Genomic DNA, 27,609 nt, shown 5'->3' on the forward strand with positions numbered 1-27,609 from the left:
TAAAATAAATTTTTTTCTCAGACTGTAGATAAAATTGGCTATAAATGATTTTTTTTTCAAAATTTTTTGATTTCGAAATTTTTTTCGAAATGTAAAATAAAATTTTCCTTCCGACCGAATTGTAAAATAAAATTTCCTTCAGACTGTATGTAAAATTTATTATTTTAATTTTTTTCAAATTTTTTTGAAATGTAAAATAAAATTTTCTTTAAGACTGTATATAAAATTGTTTTTTTTTTCAAAATTTTTTGATTCAAAATTTTTTTGAAAAGATATATATATATTCAGAATATATGTATGTAAAATTTGTTATTTTTTAAGTTTTTGTTTCTTATTTTTTTTTTTGAAATTTTTTCAAAACCTTTGTTCAAACTTTCTCAAAAATCCTGAAATAAAATATTTTTTCACGATTCTCAATTATTTTTTTGGAAATATGGGGTTTTTTGAACATTTTAAATAAAACTTATTTCTTAACGATTCGAAATCAGCTTTTGAATGTTTCCATTTACGAACAAATGTCTTAGTTCTATAATGATAATTATTATTTATTTTAGGAAACATTTAATTTCTTGTATGTTATTTTTTTACATTATTTGTCTAATTTTTTCAAATTTTTCACAAAATAATTAATTTTTTTTAAATCCTTTACCATTACAGAGCAAGATAATTATTAAGGATTTTCGAATAGAACACATCAGAAACCAAACTATTTCTTTTTATAGAGAAAGCAAGACAATATTGTACTAACATATACAGCACACACACAAATACGAAATTGGTAATTTGATGCCAAAAGCGCATTGTGGAATACTAGAGAAACCATGGCAACGTCATCGATGGCATTAACTAGCAACCAGTTTACGATATGGTTCCGATGCATATGTTTAGATAACTGGCTGTATGTATATATGTATATGCATGTGTGCTGGAAATGTGTGTGCATGTCAGATTTTCTCTGGATTTAGCAGAATTGCCAACAAGCGCTAGTCCATTGTTAGCCGCAGCATCGCATTTAAACCTCATAGGCACAAATACATATGTACGTATTTGTATATGTATGGCTTAGCGAGCATATAATGGATTTCTATGTATTGCTTCTTGCTGGAAATTTCTAACGATTCTAACAATCTACAAGTAGTTCGTCCATAAAGCTGCATGGTAAACTCGATAGGTAATGCAGTGACTGTACAATATTGCTAGCCGGCAGTATTAGTATTGGGTGACTGTTTGTGGATTTCATAGAAGGTGCCGTTTGTGGATATACTCGTATTGCTGGGAAATTATATTCGTTAATCTCGAAAATTAATTTTGGAATTACCTTTAAGCTGCGTAGTTAGCTTCTAATTGATAAAGAGATTATGGGAAGTAAGGTTAATATTATAAATTATTTTCCTACAGAAAAAAATTAAGACTTCTTCTGAGGAAACTATAGCTTTCTGCTTCCATATCCCATAATTTATACCCTTAGTATATATTTTTATATATTAGATAAACTCTTGTTCTTCTCTAAGCCGCATACACAAATTTTTAATTATTCACGAATATTACTCATACGCACTGTCAGTACCAGTCTTGGTTATATGGTTGGATATGGTATGCTGCGACTTTATACCTTTTCCAATAAACATTATTTGAATTATTCAGAGCTATATTTGTCTTCTGAAGTATATGTTATATATCTACATATATCAAAACGTCATTCAATCTCTGCTAGAAGGATCACAAGGCGACAAGGTTATATTGAAGAAATAATAGAAGAAATATAGGTTAGTCGAAAAAGTATTTTCGTATTTTGTCAGTAGTTGTCGTTGTAGTCGGATATCACAATCACATTGTGTCATACCATATCTATTGGAGAGGTGAGATTTTAGGTTTCATTTAACCATAAAAATTTAGTTCGGAGAAGTTAAAAAAAGGTACAGCTGTTCAAAAACGATTGAAAATAATGAAGAAATTCGCTAGATTTTAAAATTTTTGTATAAAAAAGGAAAGAATGCTATGCAAGCAACCAATGAAATTTGTGAAGTTTACGGAGACGATGCTGTATCAGTTCGTGGAGCACAACAATGGTTCGCTCACTCCCATTCTGGAAATGGGAAAAAGGGCAAAAAGGGGTCGACCAAAATGGTACATACATATTTGTTTCTTTATTTATATTATTTTATTAGTAATACGAAACGACTTTTTCGCCTACCCATTATAATGTAATCATTTATTAAAAAGAACCATGTTATTATATTCTCTTATTATCCTCTAATAAAGTCGAAAATTACAAGTGCTGCCAAATTTTCGGCACCAATTAAATTTCAGGTTGGGAAATAAGTGTTTACCTACCTCAACATGTCCTTATTGTTTTGTGCATTGTTATGCTGATATTATTTAATTAGTGTTTCGTTCCGTTCCAACATATATTCGAGCATATTTTCAGTAGAATTTCGACGGCGCTTGCACCCCCACAGCATGCATACAAATACAACAGTACAGGCATATAAATGTGGTGGCTGCATTGGTGGAGACTCAGGCTTACTCAATCGCTGCACAAATGTGAGTGCAACAACACACAAACTAAACTGCATACATATGCAAGTCAATGCATATGTATATCCAAAGCCTACATATATTCAACTCTAACTATATATAAATTTATATATATTTATACATATGTATATAGGTATATATGCTTCGGTATGCACATAAATATATTTCCGTTCGTTGACGGCATCCTCTTTGCACTTGAACTATTATCCTTTGAGGCCATCCTTTTTCGCACACGGCAAAAGTGTACACAGTAGTTGCATTCGCCGAGGCCTTGTCCTCGGCCAATGTACGAGTCCTGACAGTAGTTGCACGAATGCTGCACCGTATTTACGAAGTCACAAAATTTTTCAAACTAACAACGAATAGTGCAGCGAGTTAACGAAACGAGCGTCCATTTTTGGTACACCAGCGTTAACTTAACGGTAAATAGTAGTGACGAAGGCAAATAGTGTAGAGCGCTGCATTGCATTGACTTCGTAGTTGTAGAAAAGTCCTTGCCATACGTGTAGTACAAGTGTATGTATGTATGTGGTTCATGGCGTCCTCAGCCACTATTTTAGTGTAGTTTTCGCTGGTGCTTCTTCTTGTTATAGTTTTGCCGCACAGTTCGTTGCTCGACTACTCGTTAGTTCTTTGTTCGTTGTGTGTTTATGCTTTTTGTGTTGTTTTTTTCTTGTTTTCTTCACGGTTTAAGGGTGGTTGGGGCCTGCATGTTAATTTTCACCAAATACATTCGGAAAACAGCATTTTGTTTTGCCTTCACCCAGCTACGTTGGTGCTGCGCATGTGCATAGTTTTTGTTGCAATTTTTGTTGGCAGGGTCAGTTTTTTGTTGCACTTTCATATATGCACCATTATATGGGTATATATAACTCTTTTCTTTCTCTACTATTGAATCGAATCAAATATTTGATGTACATAAGCTTTAATTGTTTTATCGTAATTGCGTAGTAGTTTTTAGTTTGGTTGAACAGTTTTTCACGTTCCATCTGCACTTTGCAATTGTTTTGAATTTTAAGAAATTTCAAATCATATTTTTTTATTTATTATATAATATTTTATATTATTTAATGTCTTTTATATATGAGGTTAGGTTGAGTTTTCTTTTACTTTTGTGAGCTTAATTTCGGTTTATAAGTTATTTTAAAGTTTTTAGGCACATTTTTTAATATTATTTAGTTAATAATAATTATTGTGGTATTTTTTGTACAATTTAGTACAAGAAAAAATCCGAAAAAGATGGAAGCTAAGTTGTCATGAAAGAATGAGAGCTTAGGAATGATTCCCCTTTCAACAGAAAACAAATACAAAAAAATATTAGTTTAGTCATCAGAAACAATTTTTAGTTCTGTGAAGAATGAAACACAATTTTTCTAGTATTTCTTAATACAGTGAGAGAAATTATATTTATAGATATTATATCACCGAGGTCATTAAAAATTATATTCCACAGGAGTTTCTAAATCCTCTTATTTCAGGATTTCTATATGACAAACTCGCCCTTTGCTTTCCATAAGGCTGTCAAAATTACTCATCATTCATCATCATTTCAGAATTATCGTGGTAAAAACTCACCACATATTGCAAATTCACCATATATGGCAAACTCACCACACATTGAAAACTCAACATGAAAATACTTTTTTTTTATTAACGAAGCCGAAAAAGCAGAATTAGCATAGTAGGAGATTAATTATACCAGTAGGTGTTTCAGATAAGGAAGGCTATAGAAAGTATGGGTATAATGTCAATAGTATTAAAAGCTTTGCAAATCAATACATTTCCGAAATTTGTAATTTAAAATTCACCACGTTTTACAAACTCACTATGGAAGCATATTTTATTATTAAAGACAAGGATATATAATAACTTTGTAAATAAATACATTTCCGGTTTTCGTAATTAGAAACTCACCATGGAAGCATTTTTTTTGTTAAAGACAAAGATATAGAATGACTTGGCAAATAAATACATTTACGAAATTCGTAATTTAAAATTCACCACTTTTTACAAACTCACCATGGAAGCTTTTTTTTATGGAAGACAAAAATGTAGAATGATTTTGCAAATAAATACATTTCCGGTTTTCGTTATTAGAAATTCACCATGTTTTACAAACTCACCATGGAAGCATTTTTTGTATTATTAAAGCCAAACATGCAGAATGGTCATTGTTAAAGATTAGTCATAAGAGTTTCTATCAGAATTGCCACAATGGCGTTAATCGCCAGATAGGTTAGAGTCGCAGTGGAGATCACGTCTACTTGTAAAATATATTGGAACTCACAACTTTAAACCTCGAGATGAATAAGCGGGAATTAAAATAAAACATCTAAGTGGATTTGAAATGAGTTCAAGGTGCTTTACGGATTAATGGAAACCAACTATTTGAGTTTTGTAGTCTTCCAAAGGACTATAGAATATATATACACTATACATATGTAAGTGTAGCGATGGACTATAGAATCAATCGTAACATAATATTTTATTTGAATGATATAGTTCCTTATACAACATATATACGTACGTATTATTTACTGACCAATAAAAGCATTAACCGAAAAATAAAAATTAAAATATTAGGTAGCCGCAATGGCAAACTATCTTCCTATTCATTAACTTTTCGTTTAATGTGATTTGATTATTATGAGTTTGTCAAAGCTTTTTGGTGTTTTGCCATTTTTTGTCTTTTATAACTTCTACTTGAATTACTTCCTTTATTCTATGGCAAAATATTTTACTCATTTTGTTCCAACTTTATGACATCAAGGCAGTGAGAAAAGATGGCTCTTTTCAATTTCCCACGGTTTTCTGAGCGCTGCATACATGTATTTTAAGAGCTTAGCATAAGTTCTATGACGAATTTGTATTTATAACTTCCTGTCTTTCTTTGCGCCATTAAAAATTGTGACTCTAAATATTATGGACCATAAAGAATCGCATGAGAGCATGTATGTTTGCATATATAAGTCCATTTGCAATGGTAGTAAACGCTAGAAAATGCAGTTTAATGTATGGCTGTGACAAGTATAGGTAGACAAAAACAATGTTTTTGGGCACTTCATAAACGTGAGCACCAAAAATTATGGAAATGTGATGAAAAAAGATGTTTTTGCTGAAGTAAATTATATGCAATATTTTTTTTATACGAAATATCTTTTGTGTGCAATATTTTCAAGCGAGCTTTTAAATAAAAAAAATATCGGAAGAAAACGACAAAAATGGATTTTTGGTTGTTAGGTTGTTATTAGACAAAGCATTAATTAAAAAGTCAATAAATTGAGAAAACTACGTAAAGAACTCTTGTTATTGCTTTTTCTGCATATGCACCAAAAATGATACAAATATTGTTTAGTACTATGAAGTCTATCAAAAAAGGATGGTGATTATTCTAACTGGTAGAAAATGTGTATCGTATGTACTCAAGACTTATAAACATATTAAAATTTCTTGTAGAATTGTAGATTATAGAAATTAAGTATATCACTTTTTCTTTGAAAATATACCAAGCTTTTTACAGAAATTTTATTGGTAGTAACTGACGGTTTGTCAAGAGATGAGCCATGTGTAAAGTTCACACAAGCAAGGAAAGTTCTCTGATCGCCATTTACTTAGGAGTGGCCAGAAAGGATTTTTTTACATAAGGATCAAGCAGTTCACGACTTCCAGTCTTGGACCAAGTTTTCATTCCATTTGAAAGCGAGCTAAAATGAGAAGGCGATCCATCCCTCCCAAGGGTTGTACGCTGGGTTTGGGAACCGCTACGTAAAAAAACTATACCGATAAGAAGACGAATACAGCCTTTGCTGTTGTTAACTGAGCAGGAGAAAAATTTTCTACTCAGGATGTTGGTCATTTGTATATATGTACATACATATGTATATAGCTACCATACAAACTGTCCGATCAAAAGCAAGTTCTTGTAAGAAAAATAATTTATTTGGCAAGTTATCTTTTCGGGAATTGGCATGGATTATTGTTCAAGTCATCGGTACAATCTTCGAACAAATTTCTCAGATCGGGTCACTATAGCTTATAGCTGTCATACAAACTTATGGATCAGTATCTATTTCTTGTATGAACAGCTTTTTCATTTAACGAGATATATTCGCGAAATTTTGCATGGATTATTATGCGAGGTAGCACTGTAATGACCGAATATTTTTTTCGGACGGACTACTATACCTTATAGCTGCTATACAAACTGACTGATTAAAATTCAAAAAAAGTTGGTTTTATATCCCTTTAATGCTATACGAAAAGCACCTATGAAAGGTATTACAGCTGATTTTTCTTGTTTTCATTGGATTTATCGGCACATTTCTTGGCCTTCCTTTACATTTTTCAGTTACTTAGTGCTTTACTATTTCATTTTAGAAATCTTATTTAATTTATAATTTATTTTCAGTTTTTTTTTGTTCATAATTTTTTCTCTAATTTTTCTCATATTTTAAAGAATTTTTTGATAAATTTTTAATTTAATTTCTCAAATCAATTATATGAACTTTTAAGCTAACAAAGAACAAAAGTTTACGATAATGCAAATGCAACAATATCAACAAACAAACACTTCACTCCAAACAACAACAAAAAATGCAAAAGCATATACATATGCATATGCATATGCACATAATCATCGACACCGCCAACGGGCCTTCACTTTTGGCCACAGTGTTCATGCGCGTTGACAGCCACTCGCTGCGGTGTGTATACGGCAATTTTTCGTTGTTGTTGTTGTTGTTGCATAGCTATGTGTTATATACGGCTGCAATGCTGTTGTGAGCCTATTTTCATGTTGTTATTGTTTTTTGTTGTTACTGTTTTTGTTTTTGTCATTATGTGGCTGCCGCTTGTTGTTGTCCAAACAGCAAGTGCAACATTTACGCTTACGCTAGCGCGCTAGCGCGCTTGTGTGTGTGTGCGTGTTCGTGTTATGTGCTTTTGAGTATTTGTTGGTACACAACCCTTTGCTCGCTGTGTTGGTGCGCATCTATGGCGGTTGCCTATGTATATTTCATAATATCGACACAAAATCGCATATGTGTTTATGTGTTTGGATATGTGTTCGCAAATAAGTACATGTGTGTGTATGCGTTAGCATATACTTGGCTGCCAGTGTATTGGTATGCCTTCCATGTGTATTTCAAAGTGCGACAGTATGTGTGTGTGTGCGTGTATTGGTGTTTGGCTTGCAACTGACTTCATTTCCTTTGTCGTAGGTCAACGAAAAAATTCTTTCACTGCTTCCGATGCGATTGGAGTTGGTTGCAACGAGTAAAATATCTAAGAAATTCTCTACCAAACGGTGTGTATATATGTTGTGTGTGTGTGTGAGTGCGAATTGCCACTTTGGCAGATAGTAGAAGTTAGATTCGAAAATTATGTGAATTTTATTGCCAAAACATTTTTTTATTTTTTCGAAAATCTCATGATATTATTAAGCAGAGTTTTAATTACTTTTTTTAATTTTTATTTATATTTATATTATATTTTATATCTTTACGGGTATTATTTTTATAAGCATGTATAGCTTTTAATTTTTATTTCCTCATTTATGAGCTTTTTATTTGTATACAAATTTTTTCTCATTAATTTTAATTATATTTAAATTAATTTTTCTCATTTTTATTGTTTCGTAACATTTTCAAAATTTTTTTTGCACTAAAAAATAAACTCACATTTAGCGAAATATTTCTCTTTTTTTTGCAGCCAGTTTTTTGCCTTTTGCTTTCTCGTCTATGCACACTTTTATCACATTTTGTATCAATTTCAATTTGCAGTTTTCCGTTATTTCAGAAATTTTTTGTTGTTACTCACTTAACATTGCACTTTGTGCCAGGCATGAAAAAACATAAATTCGCGTTACATTTTCTTTTGGCTTTTTTTTTTTTTTTAAATATGCGAGCGTTTGCAGGTCTGCCCGTGTGTATGTGTAACTTTTCAATCAAACTTTCGTGCAGACAACCTGCCAGTTAGCTGGCTTGTGTTAAGTTCATAGCAGCGCACCGTCACCGTCAGTCATCGTATACTTAGTCGCCTAGTCAGTATAGTCAATTCGTCAGTCGAGCGCTTGGCTAGTGTGTTGGTTTAGCGAGCAGCTGCTGCAGCGGTGTGCATGCACTTTTCGTATTAGTTCAGTGCCAACGTTGCAAACGTTTCAAAGTCGCGCTCCATACTGAAAAAGGGTAGAGAAATTTTTCGCATTCGCCTCCAGGTTAGCCAGCCAAACAAACTCACCAGAGACCCAGTGACAGCGCCTGTGCCGGTGTCCGGGACGGCGGCGACGACGGCAATGCCGAAGACAGAGACAGAGCTGTTGAGCATTGCAGCGCAATGCCAAAGCGGTAATGGAGTGCTGACGATGGCAGTAAGTAGCAGAAATTGTTTTGAGCGCGCACAGTGGTTAGAATTCGTGGCGAATTCGAGAAATTTAATAAGCAAAAAAGTTAGAAAAAGTTAATGTTATAGTTAGAGAGTTGCTACACACGTGCTCTCAAAATGTTTGACAACCTCGAACTTCACCCGTTACGTATGGAACTTAGACTTGGACTACAAATCAAACCAATGCACATTTTTGTCAAAATATAAATGACACAATAACTTATGTTTTGTGTATAAAATATATTTTACTTCTGGAATATTATGTTTACTAATGTCTCTGTCTAAAGGGAATTAACCTTGATCTACTTCTCTGAGAACAATTTTAGCTAAGCGAATAACCAATAAATCAGTTACTTTTGACTTTTTACGATATGGGCCTTGATCTCAAATTATTGTTAGTTAAAATGCATTAAGAGGTTAGGTCGATCTAGGAGTTTGAAAATCTCGATTGTTTTTCTTCAGCTTAAAGTAAATTTGGGGGTCCGAATCGCAATCGGGGAGTATCGTTCATATCTACCTGAAATTTTAATCTTAGCATCATATTGAGTTTATCTACCAAACGATGGACAACTTTTTTGTCTTTATTGCAATGTTTGTTTTCACCAATCTGCTGTTAATTTCTTCGATCAAATATTGAGTTTATTTGCAAGTCCCTCATTTTTCGAAAAATCGTGGTAAAACTAAAACAATCCCCAGTTTAACAGCAAATACTATCTAGATCACCATCGTCTTCTTAATTATTTTTCATATATCACAAGTTCCTAGATTATCTTGACCGAGGTGACTCGGTAGATTTTTTTGTACACTCAAATGCATATATAATAAACCATGAATGATAAAAAAAATCGATTGCTTCTCCTTTTCCCCAGAAAAAATTGTTAAATTCAAACGGCCTTCTATGCGAATATGAGCGCAAACTCTGTAAGACACGACACGAAACATTATTTTTTATCTGTGAAAGCTCATATTATAATATTTGCGAAAAACTCTCATAGCATTCGCCCATTCCTCAAACAATCAAGAAAGTCCATTATTATGTTTATTCAAATTTTTAGTTCCAGAACTTCCATCAAAGCGATTAATGCTAATTTTATATAAAAAGACAAAGAGAAAAGGCCACAATTTTCAGAAATAAATATTTATTATGCATCACTGTAACGAGTAAATGCAAGCGACAAAACAACGAAGCGAGCGATGAATGCGAAAAACAACACCAGCAACAATAACAACAACTGGGGTGCATAGCCACAGAGGAAACGGAGAGTCGTTGACGCTCGAGACCGAGTGACTTTCGAGCACAGTGACTATTCAGCACCAGAAATGACGAATTGCAAATAAGAAATGAAAGGGTGGCAAAGAAACGAACTAAAAAACAGCAAAAAAAAAGTAACGAGTGCAAGTAGAAAAGCGGAATAGACAACTAGACAGGCGGATGAACGAACGAACGGTTTCGCTAAATGAACGGATATATGGACTTACGCTTGGATCGTAAGGTGCCTTGGTTAATAGCAATATTAAGCAGGCGGAGTGATCGAAATATGTATAAGTAAGTGTGTAGGTACATGCGTATGTATGTATGTATGTGTGTACCGAAAAGTACAAGTTTATCGAAATATGTACTGGCATGCAAATTATGCGAATAATTAGCAAGTACATTGAGATAAATATATATTTATATACTAATATATTGATACATATACATATATATGTATGTATATGTAGGTATATAGCATCACATACTTACACACAATAATGCAGCTACAAGCGAACTATTGCCATTTTTAGTGCACTCGTGCATCGATTATCAAGAGCGTCAGAGAAAAGAAAAACAAAACAACAACAACAATATACAGAACGGCAAATACAAATATGGCAGAATTTAAATCAAAGCAACTGCATTGGTGCACCAAGTGCAATCAAACAAGCACACACTCACACCAGCGCGCACCTCACTAACACTTGCAACGGCCGCTACTCAAGCGTTCGCCGCGACGCGCACACATACATACATATGTAAACAGCATAGATACACGCGCTCATATGTGCAATGTTTTGGCGCTTTGTGGGTGCATTGCTCCGCTCTACGCGCGCGTTCCATGCGCATTGCTATAGAGGCACATGAGCGGCGCGTCGCAGCAACCGCCTACCGCCTACCACCACGCCGGCAGCGCTAGCGGCAACCTTGCGACTCACTCGCACAGCCGCGCCTCGTCTAGCATCCAGCAACATCACCTGACTAGGTGCCACCCCACGCGCCGCTGCGCGCTCTAGCATGCATTTGTACGCCACTCGCCGCTTGCTGTTTTTTCGTATTTCAGTTGTGACTCTCCCGTACGAGTTGAGTGCGCAAATTGCAATTCTTCGCCGTTTCGCTGTACTATTGTTCTACCGTCCCTCCGCAGCCGCACAGCCGTCTTGGCCAATCGCGTGTGCCGCCTCCATCGCAATGTGTGTTTGCGTTGTGCCAATTGTGCTCAACCCGTTGCATACCCTTGACTGCTGCATTGCATTCCATACACATACACACATGCAAGTACGCGCGCACTCACACACATATACACATACAGCCATTTAAGTGCGCCTGCTCTTCGGCGCCCAGTCGTCATTATGGCAGAACTAGCAATGTGCTCGCTCGTACGCCGCTCGTTGTTGCTCGAAGTGCCGTGCTGATAGCGCTCCCGCTCGGTGGACTCGGTAAGCGACTTTTTTCCTTACATTTGCGTTGTTGTTACATCACTCAGTTCCACACCGCCAATGCGCAGTTAGGGTTCTGCTGCTGTTGTTATTGTTGTTGTCATATAGTTTAATTATTTCTTGTTCTCACTGTCGACCGTCGACCGTCGACTGTCAGTTGTAGTTGGTTCGTTGTCTTGTTGTTGTTGGCATTGTTGCTTTGCACTTCTACTATATAGTTACTAGTTGTTGTTTATTATTGCATTTATTGCATAGGCAATAATTGTTGTTGTTGTACTTCCCTCATGCATTCATGCATATATTTGTTCTTTGTGTTTGGTGTATCTCTGTTGTTGCTATTGTTGTTGCTGCTATCAATGTGTGTTGTTTTAGTTGTTGGTTTTCTTTTAGTTTTATTCGATTTTTAGCTTTTTGTCGTCTGCATTGCGTCGTAGAATATCTCAGAGATACTAATACAGATGCACATACACTCATACATATATACATATGTACATACAAACATTTTCATACATACATACATTGATATGTTCTGCACTTTGTGTCGTTGCAATTGCCAAAGCGCGTACGCTAAATATATTCAACATACGCCGACAATGAAATCACCATTGACGACAAAAGCAGCGTTGCATTTTCAATTGCATGAATTACGCTCGCATTATGACTTTTGTTAATCGCTGGTGTACCGTCATGAAAATTTGTTCATAAAAATTGAATATAAAATAATGATTATTCTAATCGGTTTAAGGTCGAACTAAGAGTACTTGTAATTATTATATAATATTATGGGTTATTATGAAAGTTTTTCGACGACATTGTTAATAGGTTTCGTTCCGACAGCTGTTTCATGATCTTAAGACTTGTTTCTTCGCTGTTTATTCTCAGCGAGTTTTTACTCTACAGCCATCGAATGGAGGAAAAAGTGTCCGAGATTGACACGCCGTCGATTTTCTTGAGAAATTATCTTTCAAAAGTCTGGGGGCTTTGTTCACAAATGACTTCAGAACGATTTCATTTTTGTTTCCATAAAAAACATCTAAGTTCTCCTGAAAAAAACCTTTAGATAGTTACTTGTAGCTCTCTCAATACATAAAAGTAAGAAGTTTAGTACAAAAAACTTCGATATTTTACAAAATATAATATTTACCTACAGTCGTTTAGGATTGGATTATGCTATACAGATTAAGAATAACTACAACTCGAGCTAAAAGACCTTCTCAGGCACTTTTTTGATTGTATGACTCAATATTGCTTAAGGAAGTGTTTAATGAAAGAGTGTCCAACAATCAAAAAACAAACAATATCTTACAGCTTTTCTTCGATTAAGGCGAAAAACGCAAGCAGTGTTTGTGCTTTTGATACTTTAACAGCTAATCAGGGTTTCGGCAATTCCGTTCTGGTAATTTTGATGTTGAATTTGATCACACGAAACTTCAATTATCGAAGAAATAATAGAAATCGTATAGTCCGACCAACATGTTATAAGGCGTTGCCCATGGTCGCGATGCAATCCTTGCCCATCTAACATATGGATTCTACAAGAGTTAACGAACAAAACCATCTTAATTCAAATCAAAGTTGAATGTAACTAGCCAGACTTATTATTTGAGATGTCTCAAATCTTCATTTCTCGTGTTTGTATTTGTATTGAATTTTAGCTTGAGGCCTGGAATATAAAGGAATGAAACATCAAAATATAGCCTTGCTTTGATGACAGGTTTTCTAATATTTTCCTAGTAATAATGGTGATTTTATTGTTAAATAATCACTGTTTCGTACTCAAGAGTTTACCACGAAGAAGTAGAAGTGATCTGCATTCAGACGATCTCCTCGAATATGACGAAATTTTGCGGAAGTAATCACGGTAAGCTACAGTTCTGATTTGTATTTTATAGATTGAATTTAAATGGTCTTATAATATTGGCTGAGTTAATAGACTGCGACCAACTCAACTCATTTATAGGTATTATCATATATACACAAATAGAATCTGTGTAACCACAGTATATTGTCCCGTGGCGGTTGCACTTTTTCAATTTCTTATTGAGGTTCAAAAAAGGTAAAAAAAAAACCGTTTACAAAACAATTATTTTTGATTGTTAAAAGTGTAGCCCCAAGGCGCTAAACACCAATAACATAGGTACAGACGTGTTGCTGAATTTAAACTTGGTCATACAAGCCTTGAAGACGATCCACTTGAAGGACGTCCAAAAAACCCATCAACACCAGAAATCATAACCAAAATGTAGGATACGGTTTTGAAAGATCGTCGATTGGCTGAGAGAGATTTAGTAGAGGCTCTACACATTTCATTAGGCAGGGTGAGCCATATTTTAAGTGAAATTTTCGGTTTTAGAAAGCTGGGTGCACAATGGGTGCCGCATTCGCTAACAATGAAATAAAAACACATTCGAATGCGACATCTTCGGTAACATTTGGATAGTTTTAGAAAGAATAAAGTGGATTTTGTGCGTCGATTCGTCACTGTGGATGAGACATGGGTCTATCAGCATGATCCTGAATCAAAACAAGAGGATGAAAAGTGGTGGGAGCCTGGTTGTTCGGCTTCGAAACAAGTTCGTGTCGAAAATCGGGCAAGAAGGTTATGGCATCAGTTTTTGGTGATGCGAGAGGAATATTGTTTGAGAATTACTTGTAAACTGGTAAAAAAATTAACTCTGAATATTATTGCAACCTTTTTGACCAGTCGAAGGAAAAAATTCGAGGACCCGGTTTGCAGAAGAAAAAATCCGTTTACATCCGGACATTGCACCGTGTCACAAGAGCATTTTGACAATGGCTAAAATCCATGAATTAATGTTTGAATTGTAGGAGCATCCACCCTCCTAGCGCCTTCCAAGTGTTTCCAGAACTCAAAAAATTTATGGGTGCAAGCTTTTTTCATTAAATGAAGAGGTCATAACGGCTGTTGTAGCTTATTTTGCAGACCTTCCGGATTCTCACTTCAGGGATGGGATCCACAGATTGGAGGATCATTGTAGCAAGTGTATTAATGTACAGGGAGAGTATACTGAATAATAAATGTATTTTGAATCATAAACTTTTGCTTTTCTTATCAAACGACAAAACTTATTGAACAACTTGGTTCATCGCATAGAAGATGTTTGATAGTCTCCTCCTTCTATCTCCTACCTCCTGACAACTTCTACAATAGTACTTATGAGGTGTTCCTAGTCTACTGTCATGTATGCTTATAAGACATTGACCGCTTAGTACTCCTAGAGTTTTTATATCATTATTTTTTAAATTTTAATAGTCGTATTCCATTCATGCCACCGAGGCTAAACTATGTTTATAACATATTTGTCGATTAGATATCAGTAAGTAGCCAGAGACATATAAACTGTAGGGTGATTTCTGATCATGTTAGTTCATCTGTTTCACAACTTCCTGGGATATCGCTATGTTCTGGCATCCACTGCGAGTTTATCGTGAAATAGCATGTTAGCTCCACTAAGAGATCAATGTATTCTTTCACTAAAGAAGATGAAACCCTATATATGAATATAGTGCTTGTTGTGAGCAGAACAAGAAGTCTTTATTTAATTGCTGTGATCTTTCTTTGGAAGACATCGCACTTGGTTTTCTAGTTTTAAGATACGTCAAAACGATGAGAACTGCGTTCGTCTTGATGCCAAATACCGAAAGCAACATTTCTTTCTTCTATTCGACTTATTTATTCTTCTAAGCAAAATGTACCAAATCAGCCAAGAAATTTCAGAAAATATAGTTTTTTGGCTTTAAGTACACTGGAGGGCATTCAAATTATTAGAGAATTGGCAGAATAGTGAATTAAATTTGTTCCAATCACATCCGCTTTAGAGCCGAAGGATCGGTTCAGCATTTTTCAAACCGATTCTGAAGTTTGGCGCATTTTTTAACGCATTTTCAATATAAAAACACAAATGTATATATAAAAAAATCTTGGAAAAAAGAAACCGATTCTTTTTTATGTATCAAAATTGGCACTTTATGGAAGCTCTAGTTTGGACTAACACAGAGAAAAAACTGTATTTCATATAAATACCTGATTTTATTAGCACCCTTGCTCTTTCGTCATTTGTTTATGCCGTCGGCGTTGACAATTTTGTTGTATAGTAAGCTTTCGTAAGCGAATGCTCGTGCTAATCATTACCGAATGCCGTCGCCATTTCTTGCAAGCGAAAAATTCAATTAACTAAATTGCACAAAAGCGCGTACTAAGTACGGCTGTAATATATTTTAAATTAATGTAAATTGCATTTCAAAATTAAAAATGTACTTCCTGTTGTAGGTGTACATATTCTCAAACATATAGATTCTGCTATGAGCCACTACATAGAACTTAGTCCGTAAATACACGCGTATAGTATAGAAATTCACTTGCGTACAGTCGGTATACACATTATTTGTAAGTAACGAGTTGCATTGAGGTAGGGTCCAAAAGCGTCGAAGCGTCGAAGCATCGATCGGCGAACCTGAGTAATATATTTTCACGTATATAGTATACTATATATGTATGTATATTCGGTATATGAGAATATCTGAGCTTGCACTTTTGCACTTTTCTTATTTCTTATTACACTTTGCTTTCAGCTTTTCGTAAACGAAAATTGGTTTATTTATGCGAGAATTTTCATTTCATAATTGATTGTAATTTTCGATGAACTTTTATATACTCTATACTATATACATATGTTTTTGTTATCACACGCAATGCTGGCAGCCAGCGGCGTTTATACGCTCTACGCACTTCATTACGGTAATGTTTACGTCGGCAGTATTTCGTGCTATAAGATTTTACGTGTTTTGGTTTTTCGAAATTTAATTAATTTTTTTGTGCACATTTTGCTCGAAACAGTTATTTATTTATTTTTTTTTTTAAGTTTTATTATTTTTTTTTAATTTTATTATTTTTTTTAATTTTTGCTCTCTTCATTTATGCAGTCAGCGAGGTCGGTGAAAAGCGCCGCGTCGAGTGCATTGCTACCGGACGACAAGACGGCCAAGAACTTCAAATTCGCCAGCAAAAGTATAGCGAGCGGCAGCTGAGCGCGCCACTGTAGGTGTAGTGGTTGCACCAATATGTATATGTGCAAAGGCCTATCGCTTGGGTTGTGGGGTGTGCGGCACCTACGACGGTGCGCGCTGAAGCTGGCGTTGCTCAGGAGCGCTCCCGCGTATGCGAGTGCAAAAATGTGTGCGCTGAGCGACTGCTATATAGCAGGAACAAAAAGAAATTCTCCAAGACAAGCATACACAGTGCAGGCGCAACGCGTAGAAAAAAGTGCAGCGCTGCCGATTGTCTTTGTTCGCAATGTGAAAAGCGCTCGAATGCAAGCGCCATACGAACTCACTCACATGACATACTACATGTAAAGCGAAGCGCTGGCGTTGCGGCAGAGCGCTCTGCAATTTGTAGTGAGCGCGCGTTGGCTGAGCGTACAAAATTTTGCAACACTAAATTGGCACTCTTTCGTTGTAGATTTGTTTTCGGTAGTGTTATTTGTAGAACCTGTTCAACGGAATAAGCGACGCATAGTGCTCTAACAAAATACACAAAACTAATTGCACGGTAACATTTATTTTTGCAAATATTTAAATTATTATTATTATTTTATTTATCGCTCATATTTTTTGTTTTCAATTAACTAAATAGCATGAACGCGCCGCCGTACAAACCGAACAACTAAACATGCGCTTGCATCAGACGCGTTTGGTTGGCGCATTGCGCTCGCTTTGGTTGGATTTGAATGTCGTGCCGCCGCACGCAACAAAGTCAAAGAACAGTGGCAATATGGCAATGGCAGCAGTGACAACAACGCTGACGCGCTGCTGCGACAGTGACGCGACGTTCAACGACGGCGCAATGAACTGCAACGCGGATCATTGGTGGATTTGCAAGCGCACACAAGCAAAACGTGCTCACCAATGCGCACACATACTCATATGTACGAAAGCGCGTTGGTTTAGGTGAGCGCTTGGCATGCATGCATTTCGCCGTCGCTCAACAGAAAGCTGCACACACACTTTGACTTTTGAGTGAGCAAATTTAAAGCTAAGGCGCCGCTAAGCGCAACTTCAACGTGAGTGGAAATCGTGCAATGGCTTCGGTATATACATGTGTGTGTGTTTGTGTAGTATGTATGCCTGTATAGACTGCGTCGGCGTTTTACCCCTTTTATACTACAGTGCGCGCAAAAGCTATTGGTGTATGTGCATAAAAGCATACATATGTATTAGTCGTTATATACCATAAATGTATAGTTGGACTTACACAAATAAAGCTAAAAATGTGAGTGTGTGTGTGTATTGGTGGCGTTGAAGGAAAGTATAGCGCAACGCTACTGCGCAGGGGTATTTTTTAGTAAAAAGTAGAAAACGAAACGCAGCTCATTAAAAAAAAATAGTTGAGACAAATTATATTAATTTATATTCATTACATATACATTGTATATATATAATATAGCGCGCATAATAATATTTACACATACACAAGTGCGACTAGACCAAATGTGTATAGTTGTATGGTATATAGAATAAATATAATGACTATTTTAGTTTTCTATTTTATTTATTTTCATATAATTCATTAAAATAAAAACACTAAGTCTCAAATTGGAAGATTTTTTCTTTCGAATATTTTCATAAATAAACCTTATTCCTTAACCGTTACCTGTCAGCTAAAACTATATATGTTTATTCAATACAATTAAATTTAAAAAATTAGAAAGAAATACCAATTTTCCCATTAAAGATCCATTAAAATTTATTCTAAACATATGTACATAAGTAAGGTCTATAAATTAGGTCTAAACATATACAAATTTGGTATAAACTATCTACTGCATGTGTGTATGTAATTTCTTTAGCTATCAAGTCTTCAAGTTGGTGAATACACTTATTGCTGTCAGTGTAGCCGTCGATTGTTAATTGGTTTGTGTATTTACTGGTTGTGTGTCTAAGCTAAGGCAATGGTACAGGGTGTATGTGAAATTGTATATAATAGTGATGTCATATGATCATTGTTTCATCACATGATGTAGTGATGTCACATGTATATGAAAAGTTAATCAATTTATATTGTGTTTAGTTAAGAAAATTTTATTCAATGTCGTTCATAACACACTGCCAACATTTACGTCTGTATTTTACTGGTTGTGTGTCTTAGATAAGATTGTGGTGTGAAATTTTTATGCTCGTGGTATTAACTCACATTTATTACAGTATTTTATCGCATAGATTTCTGTGAACGATTAGAGACATACAAAGCCTCGCTGGCCGGAACTCCGCATTTTAGCAAATGACACGCCAGAACTTAACCGAATCGTTAGAAAATTATGAGGCTACTCAACGGCTACTCAATTTTGCTTAACTACTATGGATTACTTTAATATTTCCTAGGTGTGAACGGCTTAAGACTGAGTGACATGATAAACATAATAGCCGCATTTCATAGTCCGATATACTATTTCGATTTTCTCATGGCTACATCACCACAGCCATTGAGAATGAAATTCGCTATAACCAGTCTAGATATGTGGATACGCTTCAGCTCATGTTTGAATTCATCTTGCACCGAAAATCTAAGCTTTGGTGGTGCAGATCTACAGAAACTGGTTGCCTATGATTGGAAGGACCTAATGCTATCAGTTGTTGCTGCTTCTCTTGGTATTTTACATTACAAAGTAATAGCGAATCGGGGTATCCGATGATAGTTCAAAACATGTTCCAGCAAAAAAATATTGACAATCGCGTCTTCATCGTCTATCTCAAAACATTTTCATATCTAAACAGGTTAAAATCATAAATTTTGGTTTTTCAGCAGTCAATGCAAAGAGTGTAATTCATATCAATAATGCCACCTGCCAACCTGTAACGGTGTCACCAGAAACTTACGTTGAAAAAGTGGGTAAGGTTTATAAGCTTAAGGTCAGGCATGTTGAGGGTTAATTTTGTTGTGGAACATTTACAATTACACCTAGGTAAGGTTATGGCGGAAGTTGGATCAAAAATCGATGGATGTCACTTGGTTAGATATTTGTCCTTTCTGTTACCAAAAAGTGTTCGAGGAATGTGCATCATCCCATAACTCAACGAAGCATTTTGAGCTGACGACAAACTTACTAAGGCGGTTCACATCAATCCCAGTCACTTTTCTTCAAAAGTGAGTCTATCCTGATATTTCAATCTCTGTATGATAAAAGCCGAGCAATAAAGATGTAAGTGATAAGAAGGATCTGCTTGTTGACCTGCACCTGCAAACTCAGTGGAGGTCAATAGGTCCAGCGTTAAAACGCAAGAGAAAATTGGACAATCGACTAAATAATTTTACAATAGTACTCTTATAGAAGACTCATATTTATTGGCAAACAACTGAGATAGTAGATTTTCAAAAGTTACTCTTGGGGTACCAGAAAAATCATTCGCCATGGACAGGAAAAGACAGTAATTAGTTGGTGCTAAGTCCGAAGTTTCTGGGAAGTTGCTATCGATGTTTGTGGCTTGTCTTTGCACTCATGGAACACAATTATTCTATTATTAGCCAAAGCTAATCGCTTCTGGGCGATTGTTTCCTCCTGACGGTCTTATTTATAACAACCGAGGTGTGAATTCAGCAGCTCATAATTATCTATCAATCCCATTGAACACATAGCAGGACATCCATGACCGTCAATCATAGCTTAATCCTCCCGATACGACCTCGACTGCGTTGTCGTAAATGACCGGGTAAATCACCGGCAACCAACCGCTTCACAAATGTATCGACTTTGTTGTAATCTATATAAAGAAAATGCGTGCAAATAATAAGTTTCCAGTTAAGTGGTAGTCAGACGAAAACATAAAGAACGCAGTTGGTTCAGTAATGCTTTGCTTCCGCATGATGACATCACAACCAAGAAAGTTTTCTTTTTTACTTAAATCGGTTTAGGTTCAAGCATCTGGAAGGTATTTTTTCAGAGTTCTGCCCAAATGCTAGTAACTTAGTCAATATCAATTGTATACTATAGCAACATGTTGCTACAGAGTATAACAGTTTTGTTCACCTAATGGTTGTACTCGTATGCATCAATTAAAACTAAACGAGATAGATATAGGGTTATATATACATATGTATATAAATGATCAGGATGACGAAACGAGTTGGTATAAGGAAGTTTTAAAAGAGCCGAACTCAAAATTGGACGATAGGAGTGGCACCCGCCTACAACGACATCTATTATAAAATACGCAAATCGTTTGCGACTACCAATATCAGCCTATATGTGAGTTATCTTCATAAAATTAAATTAACCTATTTTCCTTATAACGGTGCTTCTTCTAGACCACATATAACTAACAAGGCTTATATGTATACCAGAAGGTACTTCCGCGGCTTTAAACCCTGCAAATTTCAAGCGAGTGAAATGTTCGATTATACCCGAATTAGCTCTTCCTTACTTGTTGTGCATACCAATGTTTCAATTGCACTTGTGTATTTATAAAAAAAATATTTACTAACACTATAAATATATATATCGGTTCGTTGAACATACTAATTGATTTTTAATCAATGAGATACGATATATGTATGTATAGTAAATGGAACGGAGCGATTGCAAGCCCAAGGAAAATCCTACTACTATGTTAAAGACAAGTTAAGCCCCAAGAATCGTACATATGTACATTCTAAATTACTCACTTTAGAGCCCACAAACATAGGTTGGCCTCGTTTCGAGTATAAATACTTTTTCGCACATTCGACCAGCAAACAATTGTTTATGGCACAGCGTGCCTTTACCATCAAAAGGTAGGAGATAATAATTTTACATTTTCATTTTACTCAAATACTTTTAACTTAGAATTTCATTCTTTTGCCAATAGTAACAAAATGTTCAAACACCTTGTAATTATGGCAGTCATCTCGGCGGTGCAATGCGCTGACGTCGTACGCATACCGCTACATAGACATGAAAAGAGTCACAGAACGTTGGCAAGTGTACGCGCCGAAATCGCTGGACTTCGTAGTAAATATAATGTGACAAAGACGCAGACGCAGACACAGAGTGTCAGCAAAGAAACACTCATCAATTCAGAAAATATGGGTTATTATGGCAATATTAGCATCGGCACACCGCCACAATATTTTTTGGTGCTCTTCGATACGGGTTCTTCGGATTTTTGGATACCCTCAAGTAATTGCCTAACCAAGGATTATGCGTGTCACGATCATCATCGTTATAACAGCAGTAAATCGAGCACTTATATACCGAATGGCAAACAAGCTGGCATGTTGTATGGTAGTGGTGATATGTCTGGTTACTTCTCCACCGATACCGTACGCATCGGTGGTTTAATTATTACAAATCAAACTTTTGTTGAGGCGACGAAAGAACCGGGCAATACATTTAATCATAAACATTTCGATGGCATAGTCGGCATGGCCTATCGCTCATTCGCATCGGATCACGTGGCACCACCATTCTACAACATGTGGTCGCAACATTTGATTAGCAAGGACATATTCTCCTTCTATTTGGCGCGCAATGGCAGTTCGCAACAAGGTGGTGAACTCATATTGGGCGGTTCTGACCCCAAATACTACCGTGGTAACATTTCATATGTGCCGGTTACTCAACAAGGCTATTGGCAATTCAAAGTCGACTCTATCTCAGTTAATGGTACGACTGTGAAGCGAAACTTTCAAGCAATTGCCGACACCGGCACCAGTCTGATCGCTGTTGGTGATTACGAAGCTTTCGTCGCATTGAATGAGAAAATTGGCGCTAAACGATTCGACGCGGACAACTTTTATGTTAATTGCTCTACAGTAGCCTCGTTACCGAATGTTGATATTGGAATTGGTGGCAAAAACTTCAGTCTCGCACCAAGCACCTATATACATCACTCGAATGGTTTATGCTTGTCGAGCTTCTTCTACATGGCAGATTATATATGGGTTTTGGGTGATACCTTTATCGGCAATTTCTACACTGAATTTGATTTGGGCAACAATCGTGTGGGGTTTGCGACAGCCGCATAAATTATTTAGATAAACTTCCGTATTAAACTGATTATTTTATTGGTTGTCCATAAATCTTCGTAATACGAATGCTATATTTTCGATTAAATAACCAACTGTAAATATACGAATGCATTTATTGAGTGAAATATATATTTTTTGTGAAAAGCAAAAGTCAAATGAATAAGTATATAGCAAGCATGAGGTTGAAACTTTTTCGTTTTGCGCTAAAAGTATGCAATATTTCATTTTTAGTTGTTCAAATAGTATAGTTATAGGCGCAAAGCCATATTGCATATGTTTAGGAGCAAGGTTAATTATTATTGTTAATAATATAGTTCTGTCGATCTGGTTCTGCCATACCTTGGTCGAAACGAAAATAAATTAACTTATTGCCTACCAACACAATAATGGTAAATATAATACTCGTATTGGTACTTTACATATACAAGATAGAGCTTGTATAGAGCGCCTAAAAGCAGTCTTTGACAAATTATTTTTGTAGTAGAAGGAAAGGTTTCATTATCATACTTCACGGTCCGGAGATCGTTGTAGATATACCTCGTTCTGGACGCCTTCGATCTCTTTAATTGATGAATCTCCTGAAACTGTTGAATGAAATATTAAAAAGTTAAAGATATGATACTTGAAAATCGTCAGGCAAGTATTAGAGAAATGGCAAGAGAGCTCGACATCTCCCGTAAGTCTGTTCGAATGGTTTTGGTGAATATTTCTGGTATGAATGCTGATTTTTTTTCAAAAAGAGTACCGTTAACCGGTTCATTTGGTCCAAAAACGCAATGAATACCAACGGGGAACCACCGTACTCACCAGATTTGGTTCTGTCTGTTTTAGTCTGAAGTTGCCGCTTCGGGGAACCCGTTTTTAGTCCAACGAAATTCGCTGAAGAAGCAAAAATCCATCCCCGAAAGTGCTTATGGAAAGTGTTTCGTGGTCTGGAAAAATCGTTGGTTTCGTTCCAGTTTATTACATTTGGTGAAACTAACTTTGAAGGCGACAAAATAAATCATGATAAATAAATAAATACAAATTTCCGATTACTTTTTTGTCACAATGTATATATGTATACATATAAATGATCTATGTGACAAACTAAATCGATTTAGCCATGTCTGTCACGTCTTTCAGTTATATATATACATATAGGAATTAGTCTCTCAGCTTTAAGATACCGATTTGAATTTTTGCACCTTTCCTTTTCTCTCTAAGAATCTGCTTAGATGGAGGCACTAAAATATATTTGCCACACAAATTGACTGATCAAAGTTCTTCTAAGTAATATTTTCTGAAGTATATGTATTATAGCTTCGTTGTAACCGAAGTTAACGTTTTTTCTTGTTTTATTTTTTTTTTTTCATGAGTCATATACCGAAGTCTAGGCGGCAAGCTGCAAGAAATTTACAATTTCAGTTTAAAGTGTTATGATCGCCAAGTCCGGAAACAATTAAATTAAAATAAAATAAAGATGCACTAAAGCATAAATTATCAATCAAATAACTACTGGTATTGATAATAAGTACTACACCCCAGAATATCTTATCAAGTTGGAGTTCGTGGGTGCAAATACACTCACATGATAAACAGTGGGCTTAAAGCGAATTATATTCGATACAAAGTAAATTTTCGTTCTTAAAAAATAAGAAAAAGTATTGCTTACAACATTTGTGCTGATAATTTCATACTAAAACAATAAAAGTTAATTCCGCCTGCACCGAAGCCATAATACCCTATAAGTAGGGGACTAGTTCGCGTGTATGGCAGGCACACACAGTATATATTAATTTATGAGCACGGCAAAATTGATCAAACCGTCATCCTGATATGCGAAGTGTGTTCAAAAATAATAAGGATTATCGTTTTTTGAAAAAAAAAACAAAATTATTCATTCGACTGCCAATATTTTTGCCTTCAAAATAGTTCCCAGTCGATACTTATGCCTGCGCTTGCTCCAATTGTCGAATCACTTCTTAAACTTGATTTTTGGCATTGCCTTTAGATCTTTCAGAGATTTTCATATATTATATCTTGTAAAACCCAGTATATTAGGTTAATAAATGTTCAGGGTATACCATAAAAAGAACTTGATTAACACTTATTTGTGTGACAGAGTAACAGAACCTTTGACTAAGAACCCCTTCTCTCTCATTTACAGTACTTGCACAAATATAGTGAGAACGGACGATCGGACAGGAGAGAGCTAAAACTTTACTCATGCGTGGACTGACTGAAGCTTATTTTATGAATCACGGCAGCCTGAAACTAGTTCGTGATGAATTTGTTCAAGAATATAAGGTTTGGCAACGCCATAACAAAACGCGAAACAAATTCCTAGCATTAATGTTTCCAATAATTACACTCGCTTTTTGACCAAAGAATCAAATAAACAAAGTCATTACTCATAATTGATTATTATTTGTTTGTGTTTAGCAGCTTAAGATCCATCGATTGCAATGTCGCCGATAAGACATTGCACATATGAGTGTACCTTCGTATGATACACACGCAACATGTTGCACAGAGTAGAATTTTTTTGTTATTATATGAACACCTAGAAGTAAATGAGATGCAGATATAAGGCGACGCTGGAAAATCCAATTATTTTGATTTATTGACTTTAAAAAGTGGACATTGCTCCGTCACCGAAACATTTAATTTATATCTCACAAACCTCTAAAGTTTACTAGCCAAACTCCCTTCAAAATGCTATGATATGACCCAGACAGACGACGAGTTCAAAAATAGAGCAATAGAGCTGGGGTACCGTCCACATTTCGTTGATTTTTCATATCTCAGCAACTGTTGGACCTATTAGAGTTGCCACTGAAAAATTGCAACTTTCTTCTATAAGAGGTCGAACATAATAGATTACACCTTTTTCTTTCTCACATATCGAATATGACATTCTCCGCTATATACTGAAGATTCTGGTCACTTTCTAAGTCAATCTCAATGGGATTCCCTAAGTAAGTAAACACACTTTGCTATCCACAAGGCTGTTTGGTATTAGTAACCGGCCCACACTTCTCAGAGCCCACAAAATATAAGGACTTTTGACCATCTGCGTGACTTTAAATCAAAAATGTAGATAAGAAGCACAATATCTAGGTGTAGTAAGAGAAATTAGTGATCTCATTTATAAGAGAAGAAGTTGAGAATATACACAATATACGGCTGTAATCGAACTTAGTATTGCCTTACTTGTTATATACTCGTATGAATAACTGTAGTATTCCACACCTGCCGGTTGATGGGCCGAGCTTCTCCAACATATGTGTGGTTGCTATTCGACAAGGTGAGGATTTTACAGGTATTAACCCCCCTCCAGGTAATATCCCAAACATCCGAGAAGCCTTTTAATTCCAAAAAGAAATAATCACAACAAAAACGTGTATTATCTAAAATTGTAACGTTGATCGGCATTTAAGCTAACGCAAAATCGCCTAGTAGTCACGCACTCAATACTTCATTATGGCACCCCAAGCATATAATATAAGTGGATTGAATATCCAAAAATACTATAAAAAGGGCATTAATTTAAGGAGCGCAAAACTTCGAAAAGATTTATATTCCACATATCACCACTGCAGTGTGGTCCAATCAAAATGCTTAAGTTAACCGTGCTAGTTTTGTGTTTGGCCTTGGTGGCAGATGCCGCGCTCGTACGCGTACCGTTGAATAAGCCCAATAAGCGGCGCTCAATTAAAAACTACAGCACAAACCTGGCCGTGCTGCGCAGCAAATACAACTCGAATTTCGTCGCTACCTCCGAGCAATTGAGCAACTATCTAGACGATCAATATTACGGACCCATCACCATTGGTACGCCACCACAAAATTTCAACGTGCTTTTCGATACCGGTTCATCGAACTTATGGGTACCTGGAGCACCGTGTGCTTCCACCGATGAGGCCTGCTTAACACACAATACCTACGACTCCAGTGCATCGAGCACATACCAGGCGAATGGCCAGAGTTTCGCCATAGCATACGGTAGCGGTAGCCTGACGGGTTACTTAGCCGTGGACACTGTCACGTTTAATGGTCTAAGCATTTCAGAGCAAACATTTGCTGTAGCGACCTCTGAGCCAGGCACTACCTTCCTTTACTCCGAATTCGATGGTATTCTGGGCATGGGTTATCAACAGATTGCGGTGGATAATGTAGTGCCACCATTCTACAACCTGTACACGCAAGGCTTAATCGATTCGCCCGTCTTTGCATTCTATTTGACCAGTAATGGCACTTCCACTCAAGGTGGTGAACTTACACTCGGCGGCGTTGATAGCAATCATTATGTTGGTGAACTCACCTATGTGCCGGTGGTAAGCGAAGGTTACTGGCAATTCAATATGGATTCGGTCATCATTAATGGTGAGTACATATGCGATGAGTGCTCAGCCATTGCCGATACGGGTACCAGTTTGTTGGCAGTGCCGACGGATATCTACGAAAGTGTACAGAATGCTATTGGCGCTCAGTTAAGCAGTGATGAAGCATATTATGTGGATTGTTCGGTAGTGAGCAGCTTGCCAACTATTTCGTTTGGTATTGGTGGCACAACGTTTAGCCTTAGCGGTTCCGATTACATTGTAGAGTCGGATGATGAGAATGGTGATGTCGTGTGTATGTCCGCTTTCCAAGATGCTGGCACAAACTTTTGGATTCTTGGCGATGTCTTCATTAGCAAATATTACACGGTCTTTGATTTGGGTAATAATCAAGTGGGCTTTGCTCCAGCAACCAGTGAGGCATTAAATGTTGACCCGAGCTCAACTTGCAATTGCGCGTGTGAGTGAACATTACGGATATAATAAAACCGTTATTAACGAAAACGATTTAACGATAATTCTTTTACTTTTGTTTAATAAAATATTATAAAAATAGCGATCACTGGTGAAATATATACGATCCACAACTTGTTTATGTGTTTGGCTGGAATTATTTCGTTTATAAAAGGATTAGTAGAAAGCTTCGAA

At 36.0% G+C, this 27,609-nt stretch overlaps 2 protein-coding genes and 2 long non-coding RNA genes across 4 annotated transcripts in view; 3 read left to right on the forward strand and 1 right to left on the reverse strand.

Moving 5' to 3' along the window:
- LOC115066477 (uncharacterized) overlaps positions 1-8,630 on the reverse strand; it is a 56,140-nt gene extending 47,510 nt beyond the window's left edge. Inside the window, exon 1 of the long non-coding RNA XR_007421415.1 lies at positions 2,335-8,630. This is a non-coding gene — a long non-coding RNA (uncharacterized LOC115066477). The remainder of the gene's footprint in view (positions 1-2,334) is intronic.
- Positions 8,631-17,112: 8,482 nt separating this feature from the next.
- On the forward strand, positions 17,113-17,975 carry LOC125775844 (uncharacterized). The gene is made up of 2 exons (XR_007421416.1): positions 17,113-17,185; positions 17,270-17,975. It is a non-coding gene; the product is annotated as an uncharacterized LOC125775844 (long non-coding RNA).
- A 3,275-nt stretch (positions 17,976-21,250) lies between these two features.
- On the forward strand, positions 21,251-22,792 carry LOC105230799 (lysosomal aspartic protease). Its single transcript, XM_011211779.4, has 2 exons — positions 21,251-21,400; positions 21,475-22,792. The coding sequence occupies exons 1-2, from the start codon at positions 21,372-21,374 to the stop codon at positions 22,631-22,633; spliced, it is 1,188 nt and encodes a 395-aa protein (XP_011210081.2). The 5' UTR covers positions 21,251-21,371; the 3' UTR covers positions 22,634-22,792.
- A 3,375-nt stretch (positions 22,793-26,167) lies between these two features.
- On the forward strand, positions 26,168-27,556 carry LOC105230798 (lysosomal aspartic protease). The gene has a single exon (XM_011211778.4). It carries the CDS (start codon positions 26,236-26,238, stop codon positions 27,427-27,429), a length of 1,194 nt encoding a protein of 397 aa, XP_011210080.2. The 5' UTR covers positions 26,168-26,235; the 3' UTR covers positions 27,430-27,556.
- Positions 27,557-27,609: the final 53 nt, after the last annotated feature.

This window comes from Bactrocera dorsalis, chromosome 1 (genome assembly GCF_023373825.1).
Source record: "Bactrocera dorsalis isolate Fly_Bdor chromosome 1, ASM2337382v1, whole genome shotgun sequence".
NCBI lineage: Eukaryota > Metazoa > Arthropoda > Insecta > Diptera > Tephritidae > Bactrocera > Bactrocera dorsalis.

Excerpts from the sequence above, each read along its gene's own strand:
- LOC105230799 (XM_011211779.4), top strand. The coding sequence starts at position 21,372 with ATGGCACAGCGTGCCTTTACCATCAAAAG. Across the intron at positions 21,401-21,474 it reads CGTGCCTTTACCATCAAAAG|TAACAAAATGTTCAAACACC; the intron begins GTAGGAGATAAT and ends TTTTGCCAATAG.
- LOC105230798 (XM_011211778.4), top strand. The coding sequence starts at position 26,236 with ATGCTTAAGTTAACCGTGCTAGTTTTGTGTTTGGCCTTGGTGGCAGAT.